The sequence below is a fragment of the Fusarium phalaenopsidis genome (assembly GCF_050370095.1).
Source record: "Fusarium phalaenopsidis strain FUZ10S chromosome Unknown contig_32332, whole genome shotgun sequence".
NCBI lineage: Eukaryota > Fungi > Ascomycota > Sordariomycetes > Hypocreales > Nectriaceae > Fusarium > Fusarium phalaenopsidis.
In genome coordinates, this window is record NW_028145391.1 from 1,961,266 (window position 1) to 1,977,315 (window position 16,050).

The following is a 16,050-nucleotide window of genomic DNA, read 5'->3' on the forward strand; positions in this document are numbered from 1 at the left end:
GTCGTTGTATGGGGGATAACTGCCATTTATAGTCAGAAACCAGTCAAACCAGCAAATCAGCCAACTTACTCAGTGTATCCCACTTCATTCTGGGTGTAAAAGAGCGAACGGTCATACTTTGTAAGTGGCCAGCCGTTCTCAATTCGTGCTGGGAGATCGGGGTTCGCTACTCCAGAGTCAGTTCCGAAATACAATGGCAACCATGGCACAGTAACATACGAATAAAGTATCTCCCAAAGGCCACGAGATCATCCGTCTCGCTCGCATGCTTGATGGCTGTCTCGGGCAGGAATCCTCCAGCAACAATAAACTTGACTCCAGCACTGTTAAGAACCTCACGGATGGGCGCCAATGTGTCCTCTGCCCTTCGCAGGTGCTCAGGTGTATCCTGCGATCCGTCGGCTCGTGGCTCCACGGCGTGGACAAACGCCAGAGATGGTTGAGCTTTGACGATGGCCTTGGCCCAAGGGACGAAGAGAGCCAGGGGATTGGTCTCACGCATACCCTGGAAGCGGGAGAAGGGCGACATTCGGATGCCGACACGTTCAGGGCCGATGGCATCACTGACGGCATTGAGAACCCTCAATGGGAAGCGGAGACGGTTCTCAAGGCTACCTCCATACGAGTCTGTGCGGTCGTTGGAATTTGACTGAAGCTGTGGAGTGTTAGGTCTGTTGTGTTAGGAGGGCAGGGGATTACTTACAAACTGATCAACGAGCTATAGGTGTTGCATCCCGTGTTAGTTGGCCTATCCATCTTCATAACTCATTCAGATGGCAGTCGGCACTCACATATCCGTTGGCTCCATGAATCTCGACTCCATCGAAGCCAGCCTCGACCGCATTGAGGGCAGCCTGTCGATAGTGCCCAACAAATCGATCGATATCAGACTCGCTCAGGACCTTGAAGTTGGGAGGCGGATCACTTGACGCAGCGCCCTCCGGAACAAGGGGCTTTGAACCAGCGCTCCAAACAGTCGATACAACATTTGGCTTTGCGGCCCGTCTATCAACCCAGTCAGTTCCTCCGACTTGGGGGATGTCAAGGATGGTGAGTGAATTACCCGAGAGCCCAGATTTGACAGAAGATGATGCCTCCCTTGGCATGAACTGCGTCCGTGATATCTTTCCAAGCTGCTATCTGCTCCTTAGAGTAGATTCCTGCCACTCGTTAAGCCATGGGACAGCAAGAATATGGCAGAGAGATTACCTGGAACGTTGGGAAGGCCCCCCGCTTCTTCAGCGATAAAGGTCCCTTCAGAGACAAGCAACCCGCCAGCTATCGAAGCCCAACAGTTAACATCACAAGAATATCACCGTGTCATATTCGCTCTATCTGGTAATAACTTACGTGAAGATCGCTGAGCATAGTACTCAGCCGCCCAATCAGCTGGCACAGCCGTTGCAGCATCCGCACGCCTTCGTGTCAACGGTGCCAGAACAACTCGGTGCTGCAAGTTGACGGCGCCGACCTTGATCGGTGTGAACAGCTTTTTCGCCTTTGAAACTGTCATTTTGCCTTATGTCTCAGTTGTTGTGTTGTTGAAGGTTGGTAAAAAGATAGGCCCTTAAAGTGGCTGAAAAAAAGCCGACACTTGACGAGGGGCAGCTTCGCATTCCGCATTTCCGTTCGGCTTAGCAATACACTACGCTATATTCAGGCTTCTACAGTTATCAACAGTCTACCATTTGCTAGATTGCGTGCGAGTTTGTTTGTTATTCTGTGGCTAGGATGGCGTGATAGGGTAGCCCTTCCCGTATCAGAATCATCGCCGTGCTTGGCTGACAAATTGCGTTTCCATGACTGAGACTGTTGATGCTTAATTAATACCTCAAAGGGCACCTGAATCCGCTCTACACAAGCATTAAGAGGGCAATCCACCCTAGCATACCGAAGAACGGATTTTATTTACCATCGCAAGCTCAAACATGCATAGTTTATCTCTTTGACGCCGCAGACATCGACTTTGAAAGAGTTGCACCTCAAAACTGCCGACATCTATAGGGTGGCACACCGTGAAATCAACGGCGTTACTCCGCCATCTACTCAGATGGGTCTTACACATGAGCGCAACCAAAGAGATTCTCAATGAACAAATGCACTTTTACAGGCCTTGACATAAGTTTCGTGCTCGCAGAAGAAACACTATTCGTCAGTGCTAAACAACTACGTTCCTGACCTATCAGGATTACATTGTCAAGGCATCGAGGATAGGGCATCAACTCGTCTGAGAGACCTCGAGGACAACAAGTGTGTCATCTTCTGCCCTCGGAGAATGTAGCTGAATCCCTGAAATGTATACCTGATCACTACGCCAAAGACAATTCTCAGTGAGCATCACGGAAGGTTGACCAAGCTCGGCCCCACTGAGCGCCGACCACGGCGTCTCTCGGCACTCATACCTACAATTAGCAACCGAGAAAGAAGAGAAACAATGAACAGTCGACGGTTCTGCCAGGTAAGACCTGCGACTTCGCTGAACCGTCTCACATCACTGCCCCTGCTAGTCAGCCGGAACCAGCCCTCATCCGCCCAGCTTCCGAAACCTCCGCGTCCTCGACCTTCCTGGACGGAACACCGCTCCTGATATCAACGTCGCATCCCGGCACCGGACAAAATCCCACCGTTCGTGTGCCGTCCGTCGTCGAACCGCACAGTGTGCCCTGGCTCCAAGTGAAACGCGCTTCCGGAGCGAGCAGGGGACCCTGGGAGGTTGGGAAATTACACATGCAGGAACCCGAGCTCGTGCCTTGCTGATCTTGGGCAAGACTCTCGACGTCGTGGGTGTTGGCTAATCTGATTCCAGCCTCTGAAGTAATTGTGAAGGTTTAATGCCGAGCCAGCGTGGGATTGTTGATGTTCCTCTTCTGTGGCATCTTGTGTGTTTGTGCCTGAGCACAGTTGCTTCTGTGTATCCTCAGAAGGCACAAGACTGGGCAAGCACCGGTGAGGCGTTACCGATGGAAGCTTTCCGTGCTACTGTCCTATTTGTTGCTCTCGATTGTGTGTGGCTTTCCAATGCCGATTGTTGACAATGCCCTAAATCCGCATCCGACGAGTTGTGAATATGCACTCCACGATCGTGATGCATGCAGGGCGTGCACAGTCTCAGCATCAGCCTCCTGCCAATGAGACGGCACACAAACGTTTCTCCGCTAGAACATGCAAGAGCCAGGAGAAGCATGATCAGGTTCCTGACGAAACGCGCGAGGGTTTATTATCGAGCTTGGCTGGGGTTGCAATGTTACGCTGCACGGCGGTGACATGGAAACGTCGCTACCGAGTTGCCAATTCGAGCAACACGAGGGACATTCTGCAATTGAAAGGCACAGCTGTTTCCCCGCCTTGAGAAAGCAAGTCACACGATACGAGTTGAAAGAAAAAAGTGTATGCCTTTGTTGTCGAGGAAAGCCATGGGCTGATGAGGCGTTGGAGAGTTGACGACGAAGTGAAATTTGAGCTGGGGCTCGGCTGTGTCTCATCGGCCAGTCGCAATTGATAGTTCGCATCTTCAGCCAAATTCTGGTGGCTGCACAATACGACATGGGAGGGTAGCATCCGCTTCCGCACATCCATGTTGTATAATTCTTTGATGTTTGTGTGTTTGTGTTTCTGCCTGTGCATATCAGTTGTGTGTTTTCTATGGAACCAATTGTCAACAACTCTTGACTTTGCGACCAACAGCAGCAGCAATTCCCGAGCCGCAGTGACTGACTCGAAGAGAAGGCTGTGATAAGACAATCGAGATGACGGCGCAGACACTAACGAAAGTTGGACCAACCGGGCCAGAACACAATGCTGTGAAAACAGGTTTTCTTTTTTATGCGGTTGTGCAGCAGAGACAAGACCTCTGAAGGCAAGGAGGTTCATCAAGTGGGCAATCGAACGGAGCCTGCATCGGCTCCTCAAGTTGTGACTGGATCAGAGTCTCGGAGGACTTTGACTCTAGTGCACGTGGGAGCCGACACGATTGGAGTCGGTTACGTTGGCGAGAGAAACAATCGACCTGAGTCGCGGGACAACTGGGTCGAGATCTGATCCATGTGAGGGGTAGGATAAGAAGATGATGACTTGCAGTTTCGAGGTCTTGGAAGAGGATGGATATGGCCAGGCGCTATCTCCATTCTCGTGAGGATGCATCGTCGACAGCGCGTGTCACCTTGTGCGACGTGTTTGCGTGTGCCGACATAGTGGCATGTGTTGGTCCAGATTGATAAATTGATCAAGACAGAGACAGCCTGACAGAAAGAGACGACGACTCGCAAGCGTGGTGTTGACGGCACTGGTTCAGCTTTGTTCGTAGTGGGGGCGCCTATTAGTGAAAATAGTGCTTCCTAGAGTGGTCCGTGGTGGTGACGAGAAACGTTGCTTGAGTGGAGGAGGGGATATCTTGGCGCTATAAGCTAGGGGGACATGGGTCCCCCCGGCCAGCACCCGCCTCGCCCCCTGTTCCCCAAAATTACCGTCCAGAAAGGAAGACCAGGCGCCCGGTGAGAGGGCAGGTACTTCCCACATACGATCAAGGTGAGAGAGGTACCTCGTGTCAAGGCCGTTGCCGCGAACCCGGCCCTGGACTATGCCTCTTGTGGTATAGGGCGGGTCGGCTCACCCTGGCCATCGCCATTTCCCTCTCGGTGCGGTCATCTTTGGGACGGCGAGCATGGGGTCCAAACACCAGACGGCGGCACCACCTTTGCCCACTCTGGCCATCCTCAGGTCCTTCACTCTTCCCTCATCCCTGACCTGCACGCGTTTCTCTCTTCTCTCTCCGGTGCGCGTTTCCCACGGAGCCTGAGTCTGGACGTGGACGATCTCTTGGGCAGTTCCAGTGCCCTAACCCCCCTAATATCCTGGTCGGCTCTGGTCTGACGAACCGGGCTGCGCCATCCTCACCACCACCTGGCGCGCGCTTCGTCCGCTGTTCTGGGTTTCTCTGGGACCTCCTCTCGTGTCTCGTTTCTTCCTCTTTTCTCCCCTTCCCCCCATCCGTGCCCGGTCAGCGTGCGTCTCGTCGCCTGGCTCCTCTCAACTGCACGCACGCACGCTCTGCCCGACGACAATCGAAAGGAACGAGCTGAGAAGCTCGTCTTCCTCCAAAGGGGCCGACTATCGAGTACCACCTTCCTTTACTTCGCTCTTGACGACATTCTCTCTCTTCCCTCGCGGGATTTTAATCTTAATCTAATCCAACCTTGACCAACTACAATCGATCGTTTTTTTCACCGTCCATCACGAACTCAACAAATACATCGTGCCGACGCTTTTCGAGTTTCGACCTACGCTAATCTCCCAATCACTCGTTTGCTCAGGAGAGCAGTTTTGGTTACGACTCCTGCCCAACATTTCCCTGTTGGTAGCCTTCTTTACGACAAAGGCCGACTCCGACCTGACCTCGAAATCTCTTCGACGACAACCTCCGTGGACCGTATTCATTCCGAGATTCTTTCCAGACGATCATGACCTAGGTGCTGCCAAGCCTCACGCGATCTCACCGATTTCCGCATCAGCCCGCTCAACTTGGACGAATCACTGTCAACGCTTCAGATGGACACACCCAACCGTCTTGCGACCCCATCACGGGCTCGCAAATCACCTCGGAGGCCTTTCGGCATGAAGAATGTTTCCCTTGCCTTGCTGTCCACCGTCCCCGTGGTGGTCTCAGCTCAGGATTGTATTTCTCTCAAAGGCTCAAAGGCTTGCCCGGCGTTTGAGTCTGCGTCGATCTCCACCAACGCAACCCTGATTGAGTATTTGTGAGTCCTTCTTTGTTCGCCTTGGCAGTCAAGCTTTACTAATTCGCATTTAGCCCCTTTCTGCAATATGTGTCAGACAGAGCGTCTTTCGACAACCAGTTGTCGAGCTACGTTAAGACGGCCTATGTGCAGGGAAAGTAAGTTTTTTGCCTAGTTAGTTGTAGTGAAACCTCACTTACAAACCGCATAGATATCAATCCCTGTTTGGTTGTGGCAATGTCAACCTTCAGGACCCTAGCGACATGTACGCGCGCTTCACGACAACAGTATTGTGCAATGCTATTGTCCAAAACTCTATTGGTGCCTGCGGTCTCACTGAAGACCAGTCCAGACCCCTTTGCGCAGATAGTTGCGCGGAATTTGCCCAAAGCGAGGCCTACGTGACATCAGATGATGATCTATGCTCCAACCCGTCGACTGACCTGCTTAAGCTGATCAGAGCTGACTTCACTAACTGTGCCCTTCCTAATGGCTCACTCGATAGTTCGAAGTGCATTTCGGGCATCGAAAACGAGTCACAGAACTGCGGTTATGGCAACAGCACCGTGGGACTCTGTTCTTATTGCGGCTCAGGAGGTCTTAATTCGACTGACACCTGTTGCTACAATTCGGGCGCCGAGGAGCGTTGCAAGGACGTCAAACTGCCAGCTCTCACTGCTACCTTGACCTTTTCGCGAACACTGCCATCGGCTACATCAACTGGTACGACTGCCGCTGGCAACGACAACAAGGATGACGAAAAGACCGATGACGACGACGATAGCGGCTTGAGCGGTGGAGCGATCGCTGGCATTGTTATCGGCGTTCTGGCGGGTGTTGCACTGCTCGCTCTGAGTATTTTCTTCTGTCTGAGGAGGCGACGCAGACCGAGCAGCCCCAAGGGCAGCATTTTCAACCAACCTTCGCCCGCAAGACAGGGTGGGGCTATGACACAGACAGCACCGCCAACGGCAACACACTCTGCAGCTCCCCAGGGCTACGAGGTCCTTCCCGGTGGCCGCATAGCACGCATGTCTGCTCTGGAAGGACATTCCGGCGACTCTCCTTCCCACCACCGTGACGACTCGTCGAACATTGGAGGCGCAGCAGGCTATCGACGAAGGGGTGCCGACAACTCTTCGTCTGCATCTGACGGCTTTGGCGACAGCCCTGCTTCAGACATTCGTGCCGGAATTCTTCGACCACCGCCTGCTAAGCCCAGGCGCAACGGCTCACTCTCAAGCAGCTCGGCGCTTGGGAGCTCGGTGCCACAGTCCCCAACTAGTGCTGGGGGATTCTCATCACCACAGGCTATGACTAGCCAACAGTCAGAACAGCTGCCATTTTTCAAGGACTACTACTCCCAGGACGACGTCCACCCTGGCGACCGGGTTGCGGTTCTCTGGGCGTACCAGCCTCGCGCTACAGACGAGTTTTCCCTGGATCGCGGCGACATGCTCAAGGTTGTTGGAATATGGGATGATGGCTGGGCAACGGGTGTGATGCTCAACGAGCGGGCGGATGAGTGGGAAGCGCGACGACAGGCCCAGCGAGACAGCGGCGTGTCCAACACGTCAGGGCGCCGTGACAGCTCACCGGTGGCAGAAGGCGAAATCAAGGCATTCCCCTTGGTTTGCGTCTGCCTCCCCGAGCACTGGAGGAAGACAATCGAGGGTGACGGTTCCACGGAATCTGGATCGAATGGTTTCAATACTCACTCGCCACTCTCATGATCAATACAGTCACGACGTCTTTACTCTTGAATACGGCCCCCGGGAGGCACATGTTGTCGGCGCATTGGTTATGGCGTTTTGCTTTTAGGCGTTTTTGATTGGCTTTTTATAGCCTTGGGTTCATGGGATGGATATTGTGCGCCGTATCGCCGACATTCTCAATACCGTCTTGTCCATGGAAACCCCTTGGCTACCATTCGCGCCACAACACCCCAACTCTTCATCATTCGACTCTTCTACCAACCAACCTTTGGGACTCTTGTCCCGGCTTCAATTCTTACACTGATTTATATACCCGGTGCGAACCACCAACGATTTTCTTTATCGCGATGCCGCGGGCGGTTGTGGGCCGGATAATGGTGTAATCGGGCAAAGGGTTTTTAGCCCGTATGAGTGGCCAAGGAGAATAAGGCGGCAATTGGGAGGAGATGAAGATGAGGGAACGGCTGAGACGCGAGGTTGAAAGTCAACCACCACATTCATTACGTTTTAAGGCTTCTCACGATGATGTTTGATAAACATTGAGTACTAACTACTATAGAGCTCTTCAGCACCAGGATCTCTATGAGGCCTGACGATTTAGTTTAGCGAAAATTACTACGAGTTTAGAGCTGCTTGCCCTTTTGATAAACAGTGACGTCGATTTTTGATCAACCCGGACCCCTTGAATTCCAGTCACAAGTCACACAAGCCCTCGTGTTTCCCAGGCTGTCTTAGATCTATGCTATCTGATAATCTTGTTCTCGATCTGGATCTGGGAGCTGAGGTGGAGCTGGAACATGAGACAACGAACGGGCAGCCCCACCGTGGGGGTCTCTCCATTCTTTCTTGCAAAGAGGGGCAGCTCCCGTCTACTTTCTTTCTACTTTATACAACCTCTAGTCACAACCTTGCTCCACGATTAAAAAGACTGGTGCATTTCCAGAAATCTCTGATCATGACTCAGACAAATAACAATCCAGAGGTCACCGCTGAGACCAAGGCAAATGCAGAGGCCTTGGTCCCTAGATTCAAGCTCACCCGCGTGCTCAACCAAGGTATGCCAACAGAAGACAGCATGCTTGCCTGTCAAGCATTTCTTTACTGACACGGCCAAAAGATCAAGCTGGCCGTCGCATCTCTCTCTACGGATCCATCGACGACAAGCCAGCCCTCCTGATCCTCGAGCGCGCTCCCTTCCCCTCATCGGAGGCCTACCTCACCGACGTTCCCGCCCTGCTCGCGCGGGTGCAGAATCTTGGCGCGAACGACATTTACCACTGGTACATGGCGCGCAGCGGCGCCGAGAAGAGCAAACCCGACGACGCCAACTTCTTTGCCGACCTCAAGATCAACCTCATCTACCCTTGCACCCAGACACACGTGGACAAGTACACCAAGCAAACGGTTCGGTTCGTGAACGAGACGCCAGAAATCTACAGGGATCATGTCCGACCATACATGGAGAGGAAGCGGGGAGAAGGGCGACTCAATTGGGTATTCAACATTATCGAAGGACGCAAGGAGGTCGAGGACGTTATCTACAGGACCAAGCTGGGCGAGGCCGGCGACCTGGGCTTTCTCATGCTGCCCGACCTGAACTGGGATCGCAAGACGCTCGATGCGCTGCACCTGCTAGTGCTGGTTGAGCGGCGGGATATCTGGTCGCTGCGGGACCTCCACAAGAAGCACATTCCCTGGCTGAAGGACATGAAGGAGAGGCTCATCGCCGCGACCGTGACGACGTACCCGTCCATCGAGTCCGACCAGCTCAAGATGTATGTGCACTACCAGCCCACCTACTACCACTTTCACATCCATGTCGTTCACGTTGCGCTCGAGGCTGGGGCGACGCAGGCGACGGGTAAGGCGGTCGGGCTGGACAGCATTATAGAGACCCTCTCAGCCATGGGGGGTGATGACGAGAGGGGTATGGACTCGATCGCGATGAGCTATACAATAGGAGAGGCGAGTGAGTTATGGACCGATGTCCTTGGACCGCTCAAGACTGGCGACGGAGCTTCTCGATCGCAAGGATGAGGTCGTTGACGCCGGGACCGGTGGGGCAGTCGCTCCACTCGCCGCCGTCGCGGATGCAGTAGATTTGGCCGTCGAGGCGGATGGTGCAGCTCTTGGTGACGCCGGCCTGGGAGAGCGATGAATTTAGCATCTGTTTTGTGTCTTCAACTTGCGCGGCAACCTACATCTGCGGTTCTCTGGATGCTGGTGCGCAGCAGGTCCAAGCCGTGAGCACCGTCTTCCTTGACGGCGCAGTCATTTAGTTTTTGGAAGTCGATGGCGTGCTCAAGGGCGCAGTCTTCGATAAGGGAGCGGTCGGGGATGTGCTCGTAGTCTCGGGTCAAGCACATGATGAAGCCAAGGTTGATCTTGGGATCGGGGTAGAGCTCGCGAGCGCAGAGTTCGATGATGTTGCCCATGCATTCTGAGGGGCCGTGCATGCAGTCGACGCCGTCGTTGGCGGTTGGTCTGAGGAGAGAAGGACGTGTCAGCGCGTGTCGCAACTCAGGGGCAGAAGCTGCGATGGATAGACATACTGGCCGATGTACGATAGAGTAAAGTTGACCTTGTCATGGACGCGCTGCATGACGGGAAGGATCAACAACCGGAGGGCGTCCTAACGCGCAATGAGTACTTGGTCTGAGACGTCGCGACAAGACAGAAGCTTTACCCTTGTGTCTGGGCATTTGCTGATAATATGCGCCTCGAGAGGGACGAGTCGATCGGTGGTATGGACAGTATCGGCTACGCTGACATCGACAGGCTGCGAGACGTCATTCGGGAGGTTGAGGCCGACGGGCGAGAAGGGATGCCATAGCCAGAAAGTGTATAGGGATGCTATGACGAAGAATACGATGATGGCAGGCCGATTACGGCGGACAGAGCGAACTGGGGACATGGCTCGTTGCGAGGCTCTTTTCTCATCCATTGCGACTAGATAGATAGATGATGATGGTTATTGCGACTCTCTTGGTGGAGAGGGCCGGGGACTGAGGTGGAGGTGGAGGTAAGCTATGCGATGTCGTTTGACAGCAGGTGTAAGGCATCACATGCGCAGGATTGTTTATCCGGGCGAGGGATGTCAACGTACGTTCCATTCCCAGCTCGAAGCCAAATAATCTTGGCATGAGCAGTGAACAGCTGGCCCTTATTGGGATACTAGCGCTATGAATACTTTCTCGTATTGATCTTTGATATTCCTTTCTCGCATCACGTACAGACTCATTGATGCCTTCACCTGACTGAATGACTGTACTCTCTCCACTCCCTTTCGGCCCGCGCTGGATTCCCCGCTGGGCTCTCCCCTGTAGATGCGCTGTAGGTCCGATGGGACCCCTTCTGCAGTCACCACGTTTCAGGGCGCTGTTCGCTGGCACTGCGGCGGGGCACAGCCAAGGTCTCGCTGGAACCCCGCAGCGATCCGTTTGGACATTGCGTGCATTCGCGGCTCGTCGATTGATTGACGGAAGGGAACAAGATTAAAGATTGCGCCTCCGTCCTGCAATAGTAAGACCGTACCGATCCATTACCGGGACCTGTTCATCGCTGACGGCTCTTGTTTATTGACGGTGAATGATTTGCTGCCAGTGCGTTCCCTTATAAGTCACGGCCTTCTCTCTCACTTCAGACGTTGTCGTGAAGACGGGGACTGATCTGATTCACGCCTTCAACCTTCTCCTATTGCTTATCTTGACCACCCTTCAAGGTTGACCCGGACTTACGGCTCTGCCTATAAGAAGGCCCCTGATCTACATTTGAATCTGACATCAAAATCTACTACAACGCCTCCAACGCCGCTGGATCAACTTGCTGACCGCCTCAGCCTGATATTCAAGCCTCAACACAAAGAAGAAACCTGTCATTGTGACGATGCCCTAGAGTTGGGGCCGCACAAAGTCACCCGTTTCAAGCTCACCTCAGCGTCGGCTGCGCCGCCTCGCCATGTCTCCCGCGACAACATCGTCCATCGAGGACTTTCTGGAACCTCTCTCGGTGGACCTCGACAAGATCCGTTCGCTGTCCCAGCGTTTTCTGGTGGCCTTTGAGAAGCTTGCGTCAGATTCGCAGAACCAGTTTCTGCCTACGCCCATCTCGGATGCCATTCTACGACCAGAGGCTGAGAGGAGCCAAGGATGGTGAGAGTTCTGATGTTTCTCTGGCAGTTTTTGTATGAACCGGACTCTTGGCTGACGTAGAATGTCACTAGCCACCTGGCCATAGACATGTCAGTGACTGAGATGAGATATGGTTGCTTGTGCTTACGGCTAACCTGGAAGTAGAGGCGGCACAAATTTGAGAGTTGGCTTCGTCGAGCTCGGGACGTCTTCTCTGTCAGACAACACAGACGGTCATGCCGTCAATGGATCAGCCACTCACACCGGATCGCACAGATATGTGAAGCGTCTGCTGGAACGGTCGTGGCCCATCGACGAGCACCTCAAGAACGAGAACCCCGACAGCCTCTTCCTCTGGATTGGCAAGTGCATCGCCGAGGTGGTCCACGATGGCTGTAAGACGTTGCGTCTGCCGCTCGACCAGGCCATGCCGCTGGGTGTGACGTTTAGCTTCCCCATGGTGCAGCACTCTCTGTCCGAGGCCACCCTCATGTCCATGGGCAAGGGATTCGCCATCTCTGCTGACTTAGACCTTGGTGATCGCCTCACCGACGGATATAACCGTGCGAAACCGCCGGAGCTGCCGCCCATCCGTGTCGAGGCCATCGCCAACGACTCGGTGTCGACACTTGTCTCGTTCATCTTCAACTTTGACGAGGCTGTGAACCGAAGAGCCTCGATGGGCCTGATCCTCGGAACGGGTTGCAACGCCACCATCCCCCTCAAAGTGAGCCAGCTGCACCCTAGCAAACGCCCGCGAAGCGTTGTGACCCGGCCGGAAGAGCGAGCAGAAGACGTCAAGATCGCCATCAACACTGAGTGGAGCATCAACGGGACGGCACCTCCGCTGCACGAAGTAGGCTTGGTGAGCGCATGGGACAAGGTGCTCGACTCGCAGAACGAGCTGCCCGGGTTCCAGCCGCTCGAGTACATGACGGCGGGGAGGTACTTGGGCGAGCTCGGGCGCATCATGCTGGTCGACTACATGACGAAGCACCTGGGGATCGCGGCGGAGACGCTGCCCGCGAGGCTGCTGCGGCGGCATGGTCTCACAACCACGTTCCTGAGTCACTTCAAGCCGCTCCGGCCGTCGGTCCTGCTCGCCGGGCTGCGGCAGGAATTCCCCGAGTCATCGGGCTCGCCGCCATTCACGTGGACCGAAGAGCTGGCCAGCGCCCTCTACCAGATCGCCAAGGCCATAGAAGTCCGCGCAGCCGGCATAGTGGCGGCCGCGACGTTGGCGCTGCTTACGCTGGCAGGGGAAGTTCCAGCAGAGGGCTCCGATGTCCTGCAGCAGGATCACGAACTGGGAGTCGGTTACACGGGCGGATGCATCGTGCACTTCCAGGACTACCTCGAGGACTGCCAGGAGTTTCTGGACCAACTGGTGAGGAAACGGTTCAATGGACAGAAGGCGGTTCGAGTCGTACTAAGCCCGTGTCACGACGGCGGTGTTACGGGAGCCGGTATTCTCGTGGCGGCTGCGTCGTCGTCGAGCAAGACGATAGACAAGTAGAAGGTTGGTTGGGATTGTTGGGTTACATATCCATTGCATACATGGAGCAACGAACGGGTTTGGTTTGGTTTGGGGGGGCAGCCGGTCTGCTCCGGTACTGTAATTAACAAGGGGGGCACATGATCGCCATGAGCATCCATCCATCCCACATGGGGGTCCTTCTCTTTCTTATGATAACGTGGGTGTGATTGTGAGACATGGAGGGGGGGGGGAAGAGACAAGAGGAAGAGACAAGCATTGTTTTTGGTTGTGTATTTGTTAATTGTTCGCTTATAGAAACAAAGACGGTCGATTCTCGCGAGTCGAGGCTTATCCAAGTTATGCCTTCAAGAGGCTTGAACTAACTCATCATTAGTTCAACTGTCAAACACCTCCGGAAGCGCTATCAATAGCCAGCACAGTCAGACTTATACACCATCACTGAAGTAGTTCGAGTCACTCGCCGACAAGACACGGCAGGTTTGCTAATCCTTGAACGCTTATAAGCCTCTTTCCCCCCCGATGGTCGCGCCGAACCCGCCGCGGGCTTTGCGGGGCTAAATCTAACTGCAAGTGCGGGCTGCCTGCAAGTGCGCAAGCGCAAGTGCAAGTGCAAGCCTCCCACCCCGGGAAAAGTCTGCGATCACGACAACGGCGAGTGACTCCACCCAAGCCCAACACCCTTACTAAACCTGTTTTCTCTTTTCATTTCCTTTTTCTTACTCTCTCTTTCTTCCTTTTTTTCTATACTTGTTTTTAAACTAATTTGATCACTCAATTGCACGTGGTCTTATCATGAGTCCGTCTCACAAGAGCTCCGTCCCGGGCACGGCTCCCCTATCGGATGCGGGCCGCTTCCCCGTGCCGGTGCCGGTCCCCGCGCGCGGCCGGGCCAACAACGACGACGATGACCAAGACGACGAGATTGTTGATCCAAGCGAATTTCAAGCTCTCTCGAGGTCATTGACCACCGGGGGTCACTTTCTACAGCCAGAGTCTATGGAGAGTGCCATGCTACGGCCTAACCCTAACCCTGTAATTCATCGTGAAGATGGGGAGGCGTTTTACACGGATGACGAGGAGGATGAAGAGGAAGAGGAAGATGGGGATGTACCTCATGAGGAATCCCCTCTAATACATCGACGCCACTCAATTACAGGTCGATCTATAGCATCAATCGCAACCAATGGAACAACCGCCTCGTCACCCTTTCTCAACGGCACATCAACAACACGGTTCTGGTTCATCTTCTCGCAGATCTTAGCAGCTTACTTCATATCCTGCTTCGACGGCACAATCATGGCGTCCTCGCACCCGGTGATCACGTCCTACTTTGGCGCCTCCAACTCTGCCTCGTGGCTCTCGACCGCGTTCCTGCTCACCTCGTCGGCCTTCCAGCCACTGCTGGGCCGTCTCTCGGATGCTGTTGGTCGCAAGCCGCTGTTTGTCGGTTGTCTGGGTGTTTTTGCTGCTGCTACTACTTGGTGCGCTCTTGCGGGGAGTATTGAGAGTTTCATTGTTGGCAGGGCGTTTTGCGGTCTTGGTGCTGGAGGTGTCATGACACTGGGCAGTATCATCGTGAGCGACCTCGTACCTATCGAGTGAGTAAACCCCCAGTACACAAATCCCCCTCTCTTCCTAACATGCTCTTCAGAAACCGAGGTGCCTACCAGTCCTACATAAACATGAACTACGGCGTCGGCTCAGCCCTGGGCGCCGCAACAGGAGGCGCCATGGCCGACTACTTTGGCTGGCGGTGGGAGTTTGGCGTCCAGGTTCCCCCGCTGCTCCTGTGCATGGTGGTCGCCTGGGTCGCCATCCCGGATGACCTGGGCATCGAGGGGGAGAGGAAGGGCGTGTGGCAGGCTCTCAAGGAGTTTGATGCGAAGGGATCTCTGCTATTGACGACGTCTATTACGTTTGTGATTCTGGGATTGGTGAGTTCTCCTTTCTGTGGGAATGAGCTTCTGCTAATACAATTGGTGATAGAACCTTGGAGGCAACGTTCTGCCATGTAAGTGCCAACCCTTTATTACTCCACCAAAGGCTTACTCAACTGACACATCCTAGGGTCTCATCCCTTTGTCATTGCCTCGCTCGTCATCTTCGCCGTCGTCTTCCCTACCTTCCTCTGGGTAGAATCATGGGTTCACAAGCCCATCATGCCTCTCTACCTCATCCGCCACGCCCCTCGAGCAAACCTCATCTTCTCCAATGTTATCGCAGCGCTGCTCGCCAACTCGATCCTGTTCAACATGTAAGTAGCCCCTATATACATCACCGTCTCTGCTAATACCCTCTAGTCCCCTGTACTTCCAGGCCGTTCTCCTTACCAGCGCCACCTCATCTGGCCTTCGTCTCATCATCCCGACCGTTGCATCCTCTTTCACGGGTACTCTTGTCGGCTTCGCTGTAACCTGGACCGGCCGCCTCAAGTGGCCCGTCGTAAGCGGCACCATCTGCATCCTCATCGGAACCATCGGCCTCTCGGCCCTGCGCCGGGACCTCCCCTCCCCCGTGTACCTTCTCATCCTTCTCCCGTCGTCCATCGGCCAGGGCTTCCAGTTCCCCGGTACCTTCATGGCCATCCTCGCCGCATCTGCCCAGACTGAGCAGGCCGTCGTCACAAGCACGCTCATGTTGTGGCGCAGCCTGGGTATGGTACTCGGTGTTGCGAGCAGTAGTCTGGTCGTCCAGAACGCCCTGCTGCACTACCTCAACGTCTTTGTCCAGGGCGACGAGCGCGAAGACGTGATACGCCGCGTGAGGGCTTCGGTCGAGGAGGTTCTGAACCTGGAGCCTCACTATCGCGAGCAGGTTGTCAAGAGTTACGAGGCAGCGTTGCGGCTGACCTTTGTCTGCTGTACCTTCTTTGCTTTGCTCTCGGTGCTCTTGGTTCTCCCCATCAAGCTTCCCCGTCTTGGTGTGAGAAAGCACAGATCTAGATAGTCTTGTACTGGCAGAAAATTAACATGTCA

General features: G+C 54.3%; 5 protein-coding genes across 5 annotated transcripts; 3 read left to right on the forward strand and 2 right to left on the reverse strand.

Moving 5' to 3' along the window:
- Positions 1-65: 65 nt before the first annotated feature.
- On the reverse strand, positions 66-1,513 carry LRP88_13609 (alkene reductase; the record flags this gene model as incomplete). Its single annotated transcript, XM_083249969.1, has 7 exons — positions 66-166; positions 220-655; positions 704-718; positions 792-1,005; positions 1,064-1,160; positions 1,210-1,278; positions 1,351-1,513. The coding sequence occupies 7 exons, from the start codon at positions 1,511-1,513 to the stop codon at positions 66-68; spliced, it is 1,095 nt and encodes a 364-aa protein (XP_083094303.1).
- Positions 1,514-5,610: 4,097 nt separating this feature from the next.
- LRP88_13610 (uncharacterized protein) lies at positions 5,611-7,465 on the forward strand (the record flags this gene model as incomplete). The annotated part of the gene is made up of 3 exons (XM_083249970.1): positions 5,611-5,753; positions 5,807-5,890; positions 5,944-7,465. 3 exons carry the CDS (start codon positions 5,611-5,613, stop codon positions 7,463-7,465), a joined length of 1,749 nt encoding a protein of 582 aa, XP_083094304.1.
- A 937-nt stretch (positions 7,466-8,402) lies between these two features.
- LRP88_13611 (HIT-like domain-containing protein) lies at positions 8,403-9,484 on the forward strand (the record flags this gene model as incomplete). Its single annotated transcript, XM_083249971.1, has 2 exons — positions 8,403-8,502; positions 8,565-9,484. 2 exons carry the CDS (start codon positions 8,403-8,405, stop codon positions 9,482-9,484), a joined length of 1,020 nt encoding a protein of 339 aa, XP_083094305.1.
- A 143-nt stretch (positions 9,485-9,627) lies between these two features.
- LRP88_13612 (GILT family protein) lies at positions 9,628-10,391 on the reverse strand (the record flags this gene model as incomplete). Its single annotated transcript, XM_083249972.1, has 3 exons — positions 9,628-9,931; positions 10,000-10,079; positions 10,134-10,391. 3 exons carry the CDS (start codon positions 10,389-10,391, stop codon positions 9,628-9,630), a joined length of 642 nt encoding a protein of 213 aa, XP_083094306.1.
- Positions 10,392-11,404: 1,013 nt separating this feature from the next.
- LRP88_13613 (major facilitator superfamily-domain-containing protein) lies at positions 11,405-16,021 on the forward strand (the record flags this gene model as incomplete). Its single annotated transcript, XM_083249973.1, has 9 exons — positions 11,405-11,535; positions 11,743-13,003; positions 13,580-13,597; positions 13,664-13,707; positions 13,888-14,673; positions 14,727-15,009; positions 15,062-15,086; positions 15,143-15,320; positions 15,376-16,021. 9 exons carry the CDS (start codon positions 11,405-11,407, stop codon positions 16,019-16,021), a joined length of 3,372 nt encoding a protein of 1,123 aa, XP_083094307.1.
- Between the last annotated feature and the right edge of the window lie 29 nt (positions 16,022-16,050).